The sequence below is a fragment of the Pholis gunnellus genome (assembly GCF_910591455.1).
Source record: "Pholis gunnellus genome assembly, chromosome: 14".
NCBI classification, from domain to species: Eukaryota; Metazoa; Chordata; class Actinopteri; order Perciformes; family Pholidae; genus Pholis; species Pholis gunnellus.
The window spans coordinates 15,625,623-15,646,312 of record NC_136541.1 but is presented as its reverse complement, the minus strand read 5'-3'; the positions used below and the strand labels follow the sequence as shown (position 1 = coordinate 15,646,312).

The 20,690-nt window shown below is 42.5% G+C and overlaps 1 protein-coding gene across 1 annotated transcript; it reads left to right on the top strand.

Moving 5' to 3' along the window:
- Positions 1-593: 593 nt before the first annotated feature.
- On the top strand, positions 594-19,877 carry LOC306706090 (uncharacterized protein; the record flags this gene model as incomplete). The annotated part of the gene is made up of 44 exons (XM_079172999.1): positions 594-634; positions 1,484-1,526; positions 5,257-5,328; positions 5,770-5,904; positions 6,100-6,144; positions 6,626-6,742; positions 7,253-7,318; positions 7,832-7,867; positions 8,016-8,057; positions 8,171-8,254; positions 8,374-8,418; positions 8,503-8,574; positions 8,650-8,694; positions 8,781-8,834; positions 9,194-9,257; positions 10,197-10,301; positions 10,462-10,620; positions 10,977-11,066; positions 11,261-11,412; positions 11,534-11,606; positions 11,904-12,010; positions 12,098-12,281; positions 12,361-12,432; positions 12,688-12,795; positions 12,989-13,207; positions 13,379-13,543; positions 13,669-13,836; positions 14,026-14,169; positions 14,501-14,611; positions 14,740-14,918; positions 15,256-15,319; positions 15,536-15,610; positions 15,806-15,913; positions 16,372-16,479; positions 16,629-16,700; positions 16,939-17,067; positions 17,359-17,466; positions 17,623-17,778; positions 17,867-17,974; positions 18,096-18,241; positions 18,390-18,498; positions 18,673-18,861; positions 18,964-19,247; positions 19,328-19,877. The coding sequence occupies 44 exons, from the start codon at positions 594-596 to the stop codon at positions 19,586-19,588; spliced, it is 4,914 nt and encodes a 1,637-aa protein (XP_079029125.1). The 3' UTR covers positions 19,589-19,877.
- Between the last annotated feature and the right edge of the window lie 813 nt (positions 19,878-20,690).

The following is a 20,690-nucleotide window of genomic DNA, read 5'->3' as shown; positions in this document are numbered from 1 at the left end:
GAAGTTCTCCGTCTGGGGTTGAAGCGCCCTGATGGACGGGACAGCCCAGAAGAACTTGTTTAGCTTGGTCCTGAGGAGGGGGGTGGTCTAAGCTCACTGATGCGGTCAATCCCATCATCCTTCTCCTCGTCTCATCCCCAGAACTTACAAACAGTGGCAGTTGCTCTGTTTGCTTTTCACTGATACGGAGGCAGGAGATTAGCCTGAATCTTGTCGGAGCTTATCCTGCCTAGGATGCACTGAAGTGTTCATGAAGATTCATTTGAGCTCCTGAATTTGGGTGAGTAATGAATGTTGCTTTATGTGCACGATGGACTGCTAGCTGTAGACTACATGGGGTGTTAACTTTGATGCCTAAAGGATATAACCTGGGTGGGAGGACCTACTACTTTCTTTATCAGTAGAATATTTAGATTTTAGAATAATTGCATGGACTACATTTGACCTCAAAGGAAGTTAGACTTAACCATCACATAATATCAACTCTCCCAACGCTCACAGGTGTCTTTGGTGTTTCATGCTTCCTTTTATCCACCACAGGGGGCAGCACTGAGGCCAATACTCGCCTGTTTAGCAGACCAATGAGATGAGAGATGGGATCCTCAGCTACTGTTGTAACTCTGTGCCCGCTCAGGTGAGTCTCACCGTAACAATATTAATAAGAATTATTAGCAATAAGAGCAATGTTACATGCATATTATCTTTTTGTTATCCGTAACAGCACCCATATCCATACAAATGTAGAAGACCTGATGTCGAAAGACACACTGCTAATATCACAACGAATACATTTAAATCTTTAAACAATACCTTCATCTGCAGTGAATATATATATATATATATATATATATATATATATATATATATATATATATATATGTCATGAACCCTAGTAGTGTAAACACAAGGAGATATATCTCATTAGGTTTGATGGCATTCACATCCCCTACTTTGTAAACCTTTTCACCTGAAGACAAACACTCTTATTGCTTGTTTACTCAGATATTCAACACATCTGCATACTTGCATTCCAGTTTGTAGACGCTGTGTAGAAACTGACCTCCACTACACTGAGACACACACACACACACACGCACACACACGCACACACACACACAAACAGGCACACACTTGCACTCTGTGGTGTCACCTGCAGTGTGATGAGTTTGCATAGAAAACATTATTTTCACTTTCTGTCTCTACGGGTGGAGTTTTAGTCGTCCTGCACACAAGAGCAGCACATTGTAAGCTAATGTGCAACAATTCAGCAAGTGGACTTTTTTCTTAAATTTTTTGAATAAAATTGTGAATTCTGTGAGGTTTGTAATGTGTTGGCAGCAGGCCAGCCAGCATTACCGCTTTCACCGTGCAAACAATCCTGTCTCGTTTTGTCACACTGTTTATGAAGCAGTTATTCAAGGGAATTCATTAGCTGCGGCTAAATGAGACCACAGCTAATCTATTACCACTGTTACATTCACAGGTGGATCCTTGTCCTGGTCGTCTTTGTGCAGCAGCTCAATGCAGTAAGACTTTCCTTTATAAGTCTTCATTACAACACACACATTTAGATACATAATATCACTAATATGACAACATTCAAATCTATCATGCTGAGAACAACCATTATGCATTATGTGCATTCCTCTCAAACTCAGACATCCGACACATTGTAAGACACAGCGGACATTTGCTGTAATTCAAAATGCAGCAACATATGCGTTTGATCAAGAACAAGACCAATGAAGAGGAGGAGCACCTTTTCCCTCGAAGAGATTTCAAGACTGTGTTTAAATTATCAAGGGAACGAGCGCCTCAATAGATAAAACAAAAAAAAAAAAAAAGTACACTGGCTGAAACACGTGCACGTGCTAAGCTGTGAAATAGCCCTGACATAAACATAATTTAAAAAAAGATTAGTTTTTGTTGTGATGACTTTGTGAGGAAGTTGTACTGGACGGAAGCGCATTGAAATACATCATTTTTGTAAACACTGCTGCTACTGCGGTAGCCTGGAATGTAGTTTAGGCCTGTCAAAAATAACAAACCACCAACGCAATGCAAACATTTTCCTGAACCTGATGATATATATATATATATGTATATATATACATATATATATATGTATATATATATATGTATATATATACATATATATATATACATATATATATGTATATATATATATGTATATATATACATATATATATATATGTGTATACACTGCCTGGCCAAAAAAAAAGTCACCACCATAAAAAAAAGGTCACACACTAATATTTCGTTGGACCGCCTTTAGCTTTGATTACGGCACGCATTCGCTGTGGCATTGTTTCGATAAGCTTCTGCAATGTCACAAGATTTATTTCCATCCAGTGTTGCATTAATTTCTCACCAAGATCTTGTATTGATGATGGTAAAGTCTGCCCGCTGCGCAAAGCCTTCTCGAGCACATCCCAAAGATTCTCAATGGGGTTAAGGTCTGGACTCTGAGTGGAAGGCTCAGGGTAGCACTGAAGAGGTGAGTTTTCATCCTGATGAAAGATGGGCAGCGACTCTGCTGTCCTGACGTCAGTGGGGAGTTCATTCCACCATTGTGGGGCCAGGACAGAAATTCCTGATTAGTTTACTCCAGATGTTGAGGCAGTGTGGTTCACATTCTTCTTTATTAAACATCTCAAATTATCCAATAGGAGGCTCGTACCTATTTGCTTAGTTAAATCCAGGTGGCGACTTTTTTTTTGGCCAGGCAGTGTATATACACTTTTTTTTATTTTTCCTCCCAAACCCAATGCGAATGCCACAAGCAGAGAAAGCAGAGTTAGTGCTGGTTAATGGTTTTCCAGAAAGAAGATCCTTGATGTACTTGATGCACCTGGAAACTGTTGCGTGTTGCTTCCTATCTGTTTATAGTATTTGTCCCCAAGTAACTTCCATTTCCCTGCGTTGAGCAGGACTGCTTCTGGTTCTTTTTGTAAACAAAGACTATACAGTACAGCTAGACCGATGAACTGGCACGGCAGATATATTGGCCAAGTTGGCTTATTGCATATACCTGTATTGTTTTATATGTCAGCTTGTAAGTAACAAAAAAAAACACAGTATAGAAATGTCCAAAATGATGTATGTTTAAGATAATCTAGAGACAGTCTCATTATTTCATAGTTTGTCCACTAGAGAGCAAGGACACATTTTTTGAAAGAAAAATGTCCCATTCAGTGAATATCAGGGTAAAATTCTTTAAAACAAACACAAATTTAAGGGAATAATAATCTGAAATGTTTTTTTAATGTTAGGCACAACAATTAATATAATATTAAAATTGATATTGGCATTGGATTTTAGAAATATTATCTAGATGCAGATACATGCATTAGCTGGAGACACATGTCCCCAGATAGCAAGCCAGAATTGTGTTGGAGCACCATTGATTTTACTACAAATCGCATTTACAACCAGTGGTGACGGGTCATGTGGGAAAAGTGATGCAAAGTCACACCTGCTGGCAACAGGTGTGCTTTTATCATACTGAGTAACTTTGGCATTAATATAATCATGCATTAATGCTCAACATCGGTTGACTCCGTCTGCAATATTCTACAGTGTTAAGGTCAGTGTCTACATAATAGCTTTAAAATTGTGTTTTAAATGGATTGGCTGAGACGCCACTATCAAGTGCTCCAAGCGTGGGAAAACAATACGCATGCCCACATTCTTTGGCTTTGGCAATGGTGGAAACATACAGCAACATTAGATAGCTACACACGGTGAATTGAGCAGCATAACGACAAACTGAGGAGACTGCATGTAACGTTAACGTTATGTGCCCCGGTCAGGTTATCACCTGTTGAAAACTGTAGGAAATGTGAAATAGCCGTTACTGTTATTTAAAATGGTTTAATTTTCAGGTTTCACATCTGTCCAAAGTAACGTTAGTTGTTGCTCCACCATTTATTTCCACCCAAAACGCAACTGTAACGTTACACAACAAAACAACTCCTACCTCTGCGCCACTTGGGGAAGACTTAAACATAACATTTGCTAAGAAACCAACATTCACTAATATTAATAGCGATGTTAACCAGAGAAGCATCAAGGTAGATCAAGGCTGCAGAAGTAACCTAGTTTTGCAAAATGAGCAAGAACGACAATGCCAACCCAATTTGTTCCTCTCAATGGACATTCAGGGCCTAGCTTGACGCTACCACGCTAACGTTACTAGCTAACATGACAGCAATAGCATTGCTTCCTACAGTCTATGGTTGCTTTCCCAGGCCAGGCATTTAAATTGTTTATGGTAGCGTTATTTTATGTTTTAACATTGTGTCACTAGATATACCTGTTTAGAAAATACTTTCACTTTTAAACATTAAACATGTGCTTAATTTTTTTAACTTCACATTCTCAGAAAAGAGCTCTGTCGCTTACTGTTGTGTCACGTGTTTTAATATGCTAATGATAACAAGGTGACATTTACATGCACTTGGTATTTCATTTATTAGCTAGTTGGAAGCTGGTCTGGACGTAGCTTAACACTAATTGTTGTTTAGCTGCTATGTCATGTGGCAGTGGAGACATCCCAGTGTTTTTTACTTCTCACTATGTGTTCCAAATTTGGCTCATGCTCCGAATCTCAATGGCCTGTCCAAGACTCAGCCAACGGTTGTATGTTTTTTGGGACTGATGCAGGAGATACCCATGAATGTTTGGACTGAAAGCGAAAGTGGGACAGCAGATGTGCGACTGAACTAAATCGCACCAGCATAACTTATCCAAATATTTAGTAAGCTTTGAGAAAACACTACTAAATGTTTGTGAGACAGACACTGTAAAACTCCCCACACACAGCGGTGGGAATACTTGGCATCTGGAGGTGTGGGCTAGTTTTTCAGCAAGATGTTAGTGCATTATGAGAGCCGTGAAGCGCTGTGTGGGCTTTCTTTCTCATCAAGGTCAGAGTGCTCATTATTTACCCAAGTCTACGTGAGACCATTGATTTGTTTAAAGCTTTCTAATCAGGACTGTCCAGTCTCTGCAGGGAAATGTGTTAATTCTCAAGGCTTATTCTCAAAGGTGTGAAATATTTTGGAATGTCAGAAATGCCCATAACATAACCTTATCTGATGTCTGCTCTGACCCCTTACTGTCTTCTGCTCTGCTTAGACACACATGCAGCCTCAGCCAGTCTCAGTCTCTTTCTCTTAAATGTAGTAATGATCAAACTCTTATAGGCCTATGGTTTGTGTCTGTTTGTTTCAGGGGGAAATTGAAGGCCCATGTCAAGGCAGAAACTGCTCTGTATGTCAGTGTCTTCCTGCCAAAGGTGCACGGGTATGAATTAACTTTTTCTTCTCATGCATTGGCACGTGATCCTTAATTACTCTCACAGTAAGGTTAATATTTTGAATTGTAGTTTATTTTCCTAATTAGAAAGATATGAAACTACTGGAAATAGTCACATTCATTTCTCCAAAATTACCTTGAATGTTCAATGTCTCTATTATAAATTAATTGACGAGCAGAAAAAAAAATTTAGTAATTTAGTAACCAGAAATGATTAGTTTCCATGATTTGACAAATATTGGTCCGCAGACTTAAGTCAAAGTTGTAAATGACAACCCTAAATCCGTGGTTGCAGGTAGAGATGTAAATACAAACCACAGATAACTCATTGATCCTTAAGTGGGCAAAAAAAATCTTAATCCTAAAAATGACACTCACAACAACAGAAGTTAGAAGTAAAAGTTTTATACACATGACTTTTCTCTTTAGGGAGCTCCAGGGAAGCCAGGCCAACAAGGCAACCGGGGACCAATGGGACCACGGGCACGTGAGGGGTCACCTGGAGAGAAGGGCAGAAGGGGAGCAGAGGGATCACATGGCCCAGAGGGGCGCAAAGGAGACCGCGTTAGTGTGCATGTTCATGTTGTGTGTGTGTGCGTGTGTGTATAATAAGTCTACATTATTAGACATATACAAAATGTGTGTACATGTAAATATGTATGTGATAAAAAAGAAAGGTGGAGTTGGGAGTGAATAAGGCAATATAGCCCTGTAATATATGAATGGAGCCCATATTCTTTCTTTTTTTTTACATTTTAGGGCAAGACTGGTGTTCCTGGTTTTCCTGGTAATGATGGTTCACCAGTAAGTAAACCAATGTTGAAGAAAATGTCATCTATGAATCAGAAATAGACACATGCAGCTCAAAAATGACTATAATAATCCCGTAGAGGTGTGCAAACCTCTGGAGGGTTGCACCAACTACCCAAAACCTGCACAGCTCAAATGTACCACTGTAAATGGTGCAGTGATATGAAGCGTGTGTCTGGTGTGCCCTCTAGTGGCCACATCATGGCTCACTGTAGATTAGCCTGGTTTTACTTTGTGCCTAATGCAGCTGCCTCTTCACTACTCAAGTGTTTGCGTTTCATAAAAACTCAAGTTCTTCACCGTATCCAGTATATAATTATGAAATATTAAAGATAAACTAAAGGCCTGAAGCCATGAATGCTGTAGTAGGGCATGCTTTCTTTATCATTCTCAACTAGAGTCAGAGAGGTCGTAATTGTAGCCTCTAATATATTGCAATTACACGTCGCCACAATAACTGTACTAAACTCTTCAGGGCCACCCTGGAGCAGGCGGTGAGCCTGGTTTCCCAGGGTTGGACGGCTGTAATGGGACAAGGGGTCGACCAGGAGTCTCTGGTATTCCTGGTTTGGATGGCCTCCATGGGCCGCCGGTGAGTAGAGCTCCTGCTCTGATGTTTCTGTTCGCCGTTATTCAGTCAGAAGTGACACCTGCAAATGTCCCTCTCTAGCCTTTCGACAAAACTTATGTAGCAATGTAAAGCACATGAGATTTATCATTTTTTGATTAGTTCTGCAGTACAAGATTCACGTCCAATGCCAGCATTCAGATCTAGTGGCAAATCGGTAAAGTAGTGTGACATTCAAATAGTACAAAGATAATTAAGTTTGTGGAGGTCTGGGTTGGACATGTAGACCTGAGGCATGAGTTTTTGGCCGGTCTCCAAACAGCAGTTAGCTTTTTAAAATGTGTAAATAAAATCGTGGCGATCTTCCCCTAAATAGCTCTAGTTGCATAATTCATCAGATGCAACAAGCAGATATCGTAGGACTAACCGACTGAATAATAAACATCGGTACTAGATGTTCAACATTCTTATTGAACATTATTCAAAGTTCAAAGTTAATGTCTCATGTAAAGATGTATTGTGTCTTCTCATCAGGGATCACAAGGACCTAAAGGTATTAAAGGAGAACCTTTGTATGGTGCTTCCCTTCCAGGGCTTACGGTAAGAGATAAAGATGGACTGGGCTTCACCAATGTCAAACCCCATGTCTGTTTGAGCAGTTTCATGCTTATTTGCAATTTAAAGTGTTCTCATCTTTGATTCATTTCATCTGACAGGGGGATCGTGGTAGAGATGGAGAGCGTGGTCTACCTGTACGTTCTCTTTTCTTATTCTGACAGTAAAGCAGTATTCCTCAGCAATATTAAGCTAAAAGATGAAGCAAGGATTAAATATTTTAAATCATACGCCGTGCTATTAGTTAAGTCGACTCAATTTAAGTTTCTTTTTCTTCTTTTTTTTACTCAGGGAAGACAAGGAGGCACTGGGACAAAAGGCCACACTGGCCCTTCTGGCCCTCTTGGACTTCAGGTGAAAAGTCCTAATTTTTCTATTATATAACTGTACGTGCCCAGTTTTACAGCAATATATTGGACCACAATTATTCATGATCTACATTACAAGACGAAATGCTGCATTTGCATATGTTGAACATGGATGTATGTTCCCATTTAGGGCTTGGAAGGACCTAAAGGTGTGAGAGGACTACCAGTGAGTCAGCTGTTTCACAATCTTTGCCAGTGCTGAAATAAAATCCTTGCGTGCACACACACACACACACACACACACACACACACACACACACACACACACATCCACTCAAACATAAAACCTTACTACTCTTTTGGTTGTTGTGCAGGGCGACCCCGGAGGATCACTGGCAGGAGCTAAAGGTGACGATGTAAGAAACCACTTTGGCCTTTGACAGCCATGCACTGAGGTTTTTGTGTGTGTGTGTGTCTGTGTGAACGTTACAACCGATCCAGCAAACACCCATTTAATTCCATATTGCAGGGTGAGCAAGGCCCACCTGGCCTACAAGGACCAGAAGAAGTTAAAGAATTTCCTCCAGACTTCCTTCCACCCAAAGGCTACAAGGTGAAGGCAAAGCTCTCATGTTATTTGTACAAGACTGCTTATTTTTTTATCTACTGCATTGAACTGTATAAAGTAAAATATATGTCTTATTTTTCTTGATTGTCTTTCTTGCTTCTCAGGGAGACCAAGGTCTTACTGGACCATGTGGACCAAAGGGCATAAGCGTGAGTTTAATCCTGTATGTAAGCATACGGGGTGCGTCTGAGAGAAAGAGAAAGGTATTTTATTTGCATTTTCTTCCTTATCAGGGTGGTAGAGGAGACACATATATCCAACAAATAAAAGGAGAGCAAGGAATCCTTGGTTTCCCTGGAGTTAGGGTAGGTAAATTAACTCAAACTGCAACATGCTTTCAGACAGACATACGGTATTCACTCCATTGTTTCCATCTCTAGGGTCTTCCAGGATTTCCTGGTAGAGATGGATCTCCAGGCTACGAGGTACACGTGTGACATGAGGCGTTAGCCCCCTGTATGTTACTATACATCAGCAATTTTTAAGGCTCAATGCATTGATATATTTTCAGGGTTTGCGTGGAGAGAAAGGATATCCAGGTCTCATTGGAATAAATGGACCAAAGGTGAGCTTTACACAAACATCCAATGAATGTGCATCACAGTTTGAACAGAGCTTGTATCAGTTGCAAACAGAAGCCACTTGTCTGTAAAAAATGACCATTGTATGTGCAAAGCGCTGCTGGGAGGGAAACTAAAAGGACTTAGTGATTGATGACTTGGATCTATACTCTCCTGCAGGACAGATGGTTGCCAGCATCTTTGTGATATGTTGTCTGCTGCCCTCTGGTGGTTGCTCAATGGGATAATTACAGTTACTGGACGAGACCTGCCATTTCTGATCGCTCTTCTCATCTTTAGAAAGCATCAACTGTCATTTTCTATTCATGACCAAAGTTTCTGTCTCTGTGTTTGCATCCAACAGGGTTACCCAGGAGAACCAGGTCTTCCCGGACCCCTGAACCTTCACAATGGAAGTGATGCCAGAGGTGAGACCACAGCAGTAGCTGCACCGGCTTATTTCTTGATTTACAGTTTACAACCTTAGACTGAAGGTTTTGGCCAATGTTACTACAGAACATGTAGAATGTTACGATGAGAACAAAGCAATGTCGTCAACACAGTAGAGACTTTAGACATGCGCTCCATTGGAAATAGCTTTACAGTCCAGTGGGGTGTTTAAAGGGGACATATCATTCAAAACTTCAGGGCTTCTGCACACACATTTGGGTATCTGGAGTGCAAACCAACCCACAAACTGTGAAATAAGACAACCCAGTCAGTTTTTTGTGGGCTGCCCAGATCTGAAAACTTTATTCAACAAGCCATTCAGATTTGACTCCCCTTCCTATGTCACATGCAGCTCATTAGAACATACCGCCTCTCATCAGAGTATCTCCACCCATGGCTTGAGAACTGCCTTCGCAATGGTGCACAGTATTTATCTTGCAAGCTAATCAGAGCAAACTGGGGTTTTTTTGAGTGGGGCTGAAAGAAACTGGAGCTGAAAGGGATCGTTTGCAGACAGACAGTATGACAGAATAATATTTTTTTTTAACATTATCACATGTAAACATGTTTGAGTAGAAACCTAACACACAAATATGGACCTGAAAATGAGCATATGTCCCTTTTAAAGTATACTCCATGCAGAAACTATGTTTTGAGAATCAAACACTCACTGGAGCGTTGAAATGTTTAAAGCTGTGGTCAACTTGAACTGTTAGTCACAAAAAGTATCAACTATAGAACCTTCTCATTCATTTTTTTCATTTTTTTCACCATTTTTTTCACCAAAATATTGCTAAATAACCAACTCATTGTAGAATATCACTTGGAATTAAATTGATAGCTAAAATCCTAAATTACTGTATGAAAATAATCAAGCATTACTGACTTTTTCATGCTCCTGTGTCTGTGTGGGTCAGGTGTTAAAGGTGACAGAGGGTATCCTGGAACGTCTGGACCCCGTGGTGACCCTGGGTTCATGGGCATGCATGGACCTCCTGGCCCCCCAGGGTTAACAATACCAGGTCAGAGTTTGTCATCTTCAACTTTCAGGTTATGCCTGGCTTTATGTATTACATATCTCTGAGTATATCACTCACTCTGTTCAGGATTTCACCCTAGAAACCCAGTCAGTCTTGATCCTACCTGGCTTGAATTTTCATTTCGTCTCTCACACCTTCCTAGAAGAGTCGGGTCTGCCTGGTCCACGAGGTTTCCTTGGTCTGAAGGGCTACAAGGGAGAGCCAGGGAGGTATAACAACTTTGAAAATCCGTTTCCGGGACTAAAGGGAACCAGAGGACTCCTTGGACCTAAAGGTGTCACAGGCCCCCCAGGTCCTCCAGGTAGATTATTACATCCTTCATATTAGACGCAAAGGAGTTTCCTATATGTGTTAGTTAATCTCACAAATGTGATTTCATTGTTTGTAAGCTTGTCATGTTTTTGTGCATGTTCATTTTAATGTTTACCTACCTTCTTGTGTGTGTGTGTGTGTGTGTGTGTGTGTGTGTGTGTGTGTGTGTGTGTGTGTGTGTGTGTGTGTGTGTATGTGTCTTTATATGTGGCGTTCTTGGTCAGGATGTGGAGGTGAGTTCTCAAATACTTCTGATGAAGCGAGTCCACTAATTCATGCATTACAACTACAAGCCGAGTTTTTTTAACTTATGTCGCTCAATATTTGTTGCTGGTTGATCCACAGATTACTACTGTGAGCCTGGTTACCCGGGAGACCATGGTGACATAGGATCCAAGGGATATCCTGGAAACCAAGGGCTTAAGGGACTTAAAGGTGATCTGTGATGGTTCATATGCATTAGTTAATCCCACAAGCAGATATTGTGTTCCTCTCTGTAGCATCCTCTAGAAACCTCCTGTAGGAATTCACTGGAACAGATTTAGTTGATATACAGTGTGTATAGTTGTACAGTATACGAATATGCTGCTTCATAGCCATACATTGTTATCATCTTGTGTGTCCTACAGGTTGTCCAGGCGAATGCGACTGTAGGTCTGCTGGGGGAACGGAAGGCCCCCCTGGTCCAGTTGGTTATCCAGGACCTCCAGGGTTACCTGGAACTCAAGGATTTAAAGGAGACCCAGGACTGAATGGATACGAGGGTCCAAGAGGACCACATGTAAAGACCGCAGGACTCTAACTAACTAATAGTTAACCGCAATTTTCTTAAACATGTATCAAAATTAGCAGCAGTGACTTTTTTTAAATTTATTTTTATCTGACTTTGTGTTTTCTTTCAGGGCTTTCTTGGAATTATTGGTATAAAAGGACAAAAGGGTCAAAAAGGTCACTCCTTTGTGGTAGATGTTGACGGTGAGCACCTGTTAACATCAAACCTGTACCATACACAGTATTATTATACAAGCAAAGAGAATAGATGTTTTAAATGCTTGGATAATGGTAGAATGGTAGAACACTACAGTAAGGCAATCACAGTGCACTGTATTCAGCACAGTCTGCAGTAGCTTGAAACAAAAAGTAAGTTTATCTGTTGGTAACTTTGTGCTTTTTGTCAAATTTGAAAACAAAGATCCGTTTTATACATGCCTATACTAAGGGTTATTAAACATTGATAGCCTAATATCTTCAGTTTACTTTTGTTTTTGAAAGGTGCCAAGGGTAACCAAGGAGTCCCCGGACATTCTGGTCCTCCTGGAGCAGAAGGTCAGCCAGGACTGGATGGCCCCCCTGGGCATTCAGGGGACCATGGAACACCGGTGAGAGTTTACATTTTAAGTACTGTAAATGTCATTTATGGAACTTTTTTGGTTTTGCAGTTATTGTATCAGGTAATGTTTTTGCAGGGTGCTGGATATGCAGGATTACCTGGTCACAAAGGTTACCCTGGTGTTGCTGGACCAAAAGGGTTTCCAGGCCTTATAGGCCCCCCAGGTCCTGGTGTTCCAGGCCCTAAGGGGCAATCTGGACCTAAAGGTTATCAGGGACTTCCTGGCCCCTCAGGAATTCCTGGACGACTCGGCCCTCCAGGTCAGAGACTGGCTTAAATTGAGATTCACACAACAAGCCAGTGTCATGGGCTAAAAGTATGTTGTATTTGTCCCTCCAGGTGAAACTGAGGAATGCTGTCATGAAAATGAGATTGGATCACCTGGTCTGAAGGGAGAGCCAGGCTCACCGGGTACGTTTTACAGCTGTTACACACACAGTAATATCTTTAGAAAACATCATCACTGCATCCAGGCACTGTGAAAAAAAAGGTTTGATCACCAGTCCAAGTGTCGTGTCCATTAATCTGACTTTTCTAAAGTTCTGAGAAAAGTTGCTCAGAAGTTGATGACATAATTGTTTGGACTTACCGTACTAAGCCACATGTCATGAAATAAACCTGATTTCGATCCATGTTGCAAGTCAAGTTTTCTTTGGCCGCTTGTAGGGATTCCAGGTGAGCCAGGAAGAGACGGTGCTCAGGGAACTGTGGGATTCCCAGGCCCGAAAGGCATGAAAGGAGATGACAGTGAAACTAGAGGGATTGGACCGCTAGGTAACAACTCTCTGAAATATTGTCAAATAAAAATTATAAACATATTTTTAGATATCATCTTTTTTCACTGGTGGTCAAGATTCAAGGATCATCAAGCATCCACACCGCAAGGAATTTGTCCGTTAATCATCAATTATACAGTCAGGAGTGCTGTTTGAACACCTAAACTATAAATCTCTCTTATTTGTAAAAGGTCCTCAAGGTTTAAATGGTGATCCAGGTGACCCTGGTCCCAGTGGAATTGGCCTGGATGGCCCTTCAGGCCTTCCTGGGTTACCAGGACTTCCAGGCAGGAAGGGTGACCCAGGAGATGTCCTCTCTGCCAGGCCAGGTGATGCTGGCCCACCCGGCCGCCCTGGGGCTCGGGGCGCAAGCGGACTCCGCGGAATTCCTGGAAACCTAGGACCTCAAGGTAAGTTTCATTCATATTTAAGTGAACACAAACAAACCACTCAGCAACTTAGGCGTTAGCGAATGTGGCCTATAACACTGACAAAATCCCAGATTTACTCAAGTTGCAGTGTGCCTCCCGTTCCTTCCTGTACGTTGGAATTGGTTGACCATCGCTGCCTTGTAATAACAGGCGTACAAGGCCAACCTGGACGACCTGGTTGGAAAGGAGAGCCAGGAGACAATGGTGACCCTGGATTCACTGGTCCCCCAGGCCCACCCTGCACTGTGTGTGACGTGAGTGGACATCCAGGCCCTTCAGGCCCTCCAGGAACCCCAGGACAGAGGGGAGTACCAGGTAAACCCACAGCAGCAGCAAGCAAAACTACGTCTCTTAAACACATCAAGATTCATTTCAGATTACATTCATGAATTTGTAACCATTAACATATTTCTCTCATTGAACTATATAATGTTGAATAGGCTACTCTGGTCAGAAGGGTTTTAAGGGAGACACAGGTCCACCTGGTCATGGACACAGGGGTCCACAAGGTTTCCCCGGCCCTCCCGGTTTGCCAGGCTCAGCAGCACCAAGAGGTCCCGCTGGTCCCTCAGGAGATCTTGGGACCGATGGCTGGCCAGGACAGAAAGGTGAACCACTGGTCTGTCATGTGAAATCATGTGAAATGATAGTTTAAAACTACGCAGTAGCATCACACTCCCAAGAAAAATCTTCCTAAAAAAAGTCTTCACTGAAACCTGGTCTACATTTTATCAACAATATATCTGTAAAGTAGTCCGACCTGATTGAAATTAGGCTTTTCCTTTCAATTCATGTAGGTGAACGTGGGTACCTAGGCAGGGCTGGGGCCAGAGGTTTACCAGGTCGTCCTGGACCTGCGGGACCCAGAGGTAAACAAGGAGAGAGAGGCTTTAATGGTCGCCCAGGTGACACTGGACCCTCAGGACAGCCCGGTAATAAAGGTAAGTCTCTGTATGCATACCAAGACTACGACAGCTATACTCAGTCTTGCCAGGCGCCATGGCATAATGTTTTTTTGGATAATTGTAAATATTTACCAAGCAGGAAATTACCAAAATATAAAAAATGTGTCTGTGCCTTTGGATGTGTTGTAATACACAGAAACATATATTTAGAATATTTGAATGCCTAAAGATATAGCATGAATAAGATACTTGATCTTGACAAGGCCTCTATACAGCTACAGTAGTGGATTTAATAGATAAAGATGAATGAGGATGATGTTTAATTTAGGCTAATGAGCATTTCATCTCAACTCTCTGGTCCATCCAGGTGTACGCGGTCCACCAGGATTAAGAGGACCATCAGGGATCGTGAATGTAACAAAAGGCCCATCAGGACTTCCAGGAAGGAAGGGGCAATCAGGACAACAAGGACCTGCAGGCAATGAAGCTGTCCCTTAACTTACATATCTTATATAATATCTTTAATACCAAGGGACTTAACTACACATACTTAGTATAGATGTGATGTATAGTACAGGAATATCTTATTTGTTTTGCCACCTACAGGCTTAAAGGGCCCAAGGGGAGTGTCAGGTGATTCGGGGCCTGATGGATGGCCTGGTTCGCCAGGGTTTAAAGGCAGCACTGGTGCTCCAGGCAGGGCAGGAATACCTGGACCTTCTGGGTACCCAGGGATCAAAGGCTTCCCTGGTCCAAGGGGATACCCTGGACATGATGGAGATCTGGTACACAATTGATCTAATTTATTGTCTTCATAACTTTAGAGACAGCTTGTCTGTCTCTGTCCAGTAGACACCCAAATATACTGAAAAATGGCCGCCATTTGTGTGTGCATGTTGTACCACCAGCAAATCATTTCTGATAATCCCAACTGCAATGCACAGCCATTATGCGCCATTATGCGCCATTATTGTCATCTTCTGTGAGGACAACGGCATGGATTAGGTTTAAGGCTCGTCATAGACTGCTTATGTAATATATGTGAGACAAGAAACATGATCAATTGTATGTCAGTTTCAAAAGTGATGTTAGATAGTTTGAATGTGTTGATGTCTGTTAAAGGGAGATCAAGGGCCAAGGGGACAATCCGGTATCCCAGGGTCACCAGGATTTCCAGGAGCCAAGGGTGAGAGAGAGATAATGATTACATGGTTGAAGACAAAGAGAAAACGTTGATACAACAGGATGTGAATCCACAGCAGATTGGATCATTTATAATTGTGTTGGGTTCATCAAACACAGTATGCTATATTGTTCTAATAAATGAAGCTGAAGTAAAATCTCTCAGGATGTTATACCCATGTCATTCAGTTGGACTGAAAGCTGTCCAAATCTGTTCCAGGTGAGCCAGGACAGTCTTATGGAACACCTGGTCCACCTGGACCCAAAGGACTGTCAGGGGAGGATGGACCCAGTGGTGAGTTAAGAAAATGCCACACTTGAACAGTAGACCTTAGGAGTTAGAAATGACTTCAACTGATGAGGAGGGACTCCAGTTCATTTTTAGTTCAACTTGTCTTGAGGACGTCTGTCAGTTTCCAAGACTACATGCAATACTGTAAGTGGATGTAAAACTGGAAATTAATTTCCATCCACAAATATTTCCCTCGAGCACCCAGAGGGAGTCCAGGAGATCCGGGGGACCCAGGACTCCAGGGAAGGTCAGGACAGCCTGGACAACGAGGGATTGTCGGTGACCCAGGACGACAAGGAGGACCAGGTGATTTCCAGCGAAGACTTAGAAAGACAACCTATGTACTGCAGCAATAATTAGAAAATGAAGGAATGCTTCAGTTGTTTACCTTTGAACTTAGGAATTATAGCTTTCAGTCAGATTCAGGAGAAGAAGAAGAACTTGCACCCCGTTGTGAGATGTCACACAGTTGTATATCATCAGAGAGAGAAAAATGAATAAATAGAGTAAAAGAACATTGTGAGAGTAACCAAGATTATTTGTTCTCACTTAATATAAAGCTAACTTACATTTAGATATAAAAGAACATTCAATGGCAGTAAATGACAGCTCCAGTTTCTAGCAATTCTCATTTTGTCCTTCAGCCATTAAAACAATATGAGCCAGATCTTAAATGTTACATCAATGTTTATCAAGCACTTTGAATCTTGTGCCTATCGGCACGTTGTTGGTTTGAGCTCTTTTTTGTGTGCATCTCTATACAGGCTTCCTTGGACCTCGTGGCCCATCGGGTCGTCCAGGTGTTCCAGGTTTTCCGGGCGATTTTGGAGGTCTGGGACCCCCGGGCCCACCGGGTCCATATGGGCCCACAGGTACTAACATAATGTCAGGGTACAGGCATTGTAGGTCTCTATTAGTTTATTTGTATTGGCTTGATTTATGTGTCAAAAGGGGCCCTAAGAAGTGACTGATCATAACCTAACAAGATTATCCTTATGTTGTACTACGGATTTATGTTTAGGCCTCCCTGGACCACCGGGCCTGGATGGACTGGATGGGCTTAGAGGTCCAAAAGGGATAAAAGGAACAAGTGGTAAGAAGAGTGTTTTATCATAATTTTTCATATCTTAGTTAAGCAATCATTTATTTGCATATCTTTTATGGTTTGTCTGATGGTGTACATTTCTTGTTCATGTATATATTTATATGGTCAGCTGCACTCTAATCTGACAAAAAAGTGTAAGAATTTCACTTAGTCAATACTCATAAAAGCATAATATATTATGATATTTTACTATTGACACTTAAATGTACTCATTTATTACTTCAAGGCACAGGTATACCTGGCCCTCCAGGACCAGATGGTTATCCTGGAGTCAAAGGTCTCAAGGGTCAGCACGGGCCTCCAGGAGCCAATTTTCCAGGGCCCAAGGGCCAGAGGGGCCCACTTGGTGCCACAGGTATCATATTTATTATCACCAATAGTGCATCTACTGCATCTGTCTATAATGACGGGGGAGAAAGGAACTGTTGAAGACAACACTTTTAAGTAACTCCAATTGGAATAATACAGTGATGATTACTTAACATGCATTATTCTGTTATGGTCACTCAAATTGTGTTATGTTTTGTTATCTTTTTATTCAATCTATTTGTTTTTCACTCCCTTTGAATGTGGTTACTGTTTTATTCCTCTATGCAGTATATTTTCTGACATAAGGTGTTTAACTCTCCCGTATTTCTTGCCCCAGGTCTTCCAGGCTTTCCAGGTGAAGCTGGTAACCCCGGAAAAGAATGCTACAAGCCTTCGCCAGGACCCAACGGAGACCAAGGATATGAAGGCCCTCCAGGACCCCCAGGTGCGTGTGTATGTGTGTGTGTATATGTGGCTATTTACGTTCATTAGTTTGTCTATGTTCGTCTCAGTATTTGTGGTGGTCCCATTTAGGAATGAACATTGTGGGGATTTTTTAAATCTATTTGTCCACAACTGGAATTTTGCTTTGGGTTTTAAGGTCCTCCTGGGGAGCCAGGCCCTCCAGGCAGCAGCATTTTAAACAAAGGAGACCCAGGCCCAAATGGCCTCCCAGGGTTACCAGGTCGTAAGGGAGATGGGGGCCTCCCAGGGCCTCCTGGGTCTCAGAGCTACCCAGGCTTCACAGGACCAACAGGTACATTACAGTGCCAGACTGCTACCAGCAGTATTTACAGTGTTGCCATCCACTTGCATGCACTCTAAATGTTGCTGCACTTTGACAGGTGAGAGAGGTCCTGCTGGTTCCAGAGGTTTCCAGGGACCCAAAGGTCATATCGGGGTCCCTGGGCCTTGGGGCCGAAAGGGAGTAACGGGCCCAGCTGGAGACACAGGTGAGTGAGATAGAAAATGTCTTAAGATTCTTTGCATTGATTCTCAATTATTCAACACTACTGAGTGTTGTGTAATGTTATGACGGTACATCTGGTAATCAAAGTATTGTTTTTTTTCCAGGTGCAAAAGGTGCTCCTGGTGAATATTTCCATGGAACGACAGAGATGGCTCCCCCTGGACTCCCAGGACCACGTGGTCAGCCAGGATCTGTGGGATTCCCTGGTGATAGGGGTCCTCCTGGAACTCCAGGACGTAAAGGCAAGAGAGTTTTACATATTCTCTGCATATGTATATGTATTCCCATGTCTGTGTCTGAATATATCTGCGTTGTGTGTTTTCATCCTCAGTTGTCTGTATGTGTATGTGTGTGTGTTTGTCCTCGTTTGTTTGTGTGTGTGTGTTCCAGGACAGAAGGGCCCCATAGGGTTTGTGGGCCTCCCTGGCAAACCTGGTCCTGCTGGTCGTAATGGTCCTGTTGGAGACCCAGGATATGCTGGTCAGCTTGGATTTGCTGGACCTCAAGGTAAACAATCAGACGCAGTCATGTAACAAGCCCAAACTCACAGGACTGATAACTGCCAGTCTCCTGAAAAAAGACACGGTTTTTTTGTAGAAAGCTCTTGATAAAATGCTTTGCTCTTTAGGCAATAGATCCTAGACCCATGTCACCCACTTGTTCAACCCCTCCATCCTCCAGGTATCCCAGGTCCACCCGGGGATCCAGGTAACCCAGGCCGAAGGGAGGCGTTAAGGTCAGGCTTCCTTTTGGTAATCCACAGCCAGTCAGTTCAGGTTCCGCTGTGCCCTGAAGGCAGCAGTCGGCTCTGGGTGGGCTACAGTCTGGTCTACTTGGAGGGACAAGAGAAGGCTCACACTCAAGATCTGGGTAAGGGTTGTTGGATTTGAGTTCATACATAAGTCCATAAGTTTATAGGGTGTCTTCCTCTTTTACTCTCTCTCTCTCTTCTTTTACCTCCTCTACCTGTAGGCCAGGCTGGCTCCTGCCTCCCTGTTTTCTCCACCATGCCGTTCTCCTACTGCAACAAAGGCGCCTGTCACTACTCTAGTCGCAACGACAAGTCCTATTGGCTCTCCACCACTGCTCCCATACCCATGATGCCCCTCTTTGGCCTGGAGATTAGCGCCCACATCAGCCGCTGTGCGGTGTGCGAGACGGCTTCGCCTGCAGTGGCATTTCACAGCCAGGATCCCACACTCCCCGCATGCCCGCCTCGCTGGAAGAGTCTGTGGACGGGGTACTCTTTCCTCCTGGTGGGTGTGATAGAAAGCGTTAGTGTGCGTATTAAATAAGCATGCTGTCTCATTAATGAATGTGCACTTCTTCTCTTCAGCACACAGGGGCAGGCGATGAGGGTGGTGGCCAGTCTCTGGCTTCTTCTGGAAGCTGCCTCAAGGATTTCCGAGCTCACCCGTTCATAGAGTGCCAGGGTGCGCGCGGCTCTTGTCACTACTTTGCCAACCTCTACAGTTTTTGGCTGACCACCGTCAGTCAGACAGAGCAGTTTGTCACCCAGAGTCCCGGCACCCTCAAGGCAGCCGACCAACAGCGACGCAAGGCCAGTCAGTGTCATGTCTGCCTCAGAGAACAATAAAGCACCTCATGTCACTTTTAGTTCATGATTTTTTTTAGGTCATTCTGATTTCAGAATCTAAATCTGATGACCTCTTTGAGTTATAGATAGATTATATTTGATATACGACCAAAAATATGTCTTTGCATTCACATGTTGTTACCTTTATCTGATACGATGTTATCCCTTCTCTGTCATTATTTACAATGAGGTGCTATTTCTAAAGAAAATGTTTCATGGTTGATCCTCTTGCTGCTGTACCTGAAGATTTAGTAATAATCCATTTTCAGACTAGTCATTTAGGATAAATATTTTGAAGACCTTTCATTCTTTCATCTAAGCTGTGCTCCTCAAAATAAAATGTTTGAAAAAGTTTCAACACTACGAGTCATTCAGAGTTCAATAGCTTCCCCGGTTTGGAAAAACAACAGCCGACATGCCAAAATCCCAAGATGGGAGTGAACGAATAATTTCAACAGGATACAGTTTTCCATAGCGGGTTTCAAGTTCATATTTATTTATTTCTCTCAACAGAACCCAAGTGACAATCAGAATACAGTACTTTTTTTCCTCAAACATTGTTTTTTCCTTTTCTTTTTTTATTACGCAAAACAAGAGGACACTCAGTGCAATAAGACAGAGGACTCTGACGGTGCGGTGCTCTCTCTACCTTTTCACAGTGCACGTTTTATACACACAAGAAGATTGTACATCATCATTATTACATTTCCAACCTCCACCCACCAACATCATGGATAGGGCAAAGTGAATGTCTTAAAACAATCATTTTTAAAGATTCAACTTGCATACAGTGTATCTTGGCACACAGACACAAACACACACACACACACACACCATCACACACACACACACACAGCTCTCTCCCTCACACACACATACAGGTACAACACAGAGGGACCTCTGTAGCACTGATTCTCACCAGTGAGGGGGTACTGCACTCGCACTCTGAGGGCTAGCTCATTTTGTCAAACCCACACTATTTTGGCAATGTCGACATTGCATTTTAATGTGCTGAAGAGAACACATTTAGATGATGTAAGAAGGAGGTTGAGGTAGAGGGAGAGAGTGGGGGGGGGAGAGGGACATGTATGTAATCAGTCTG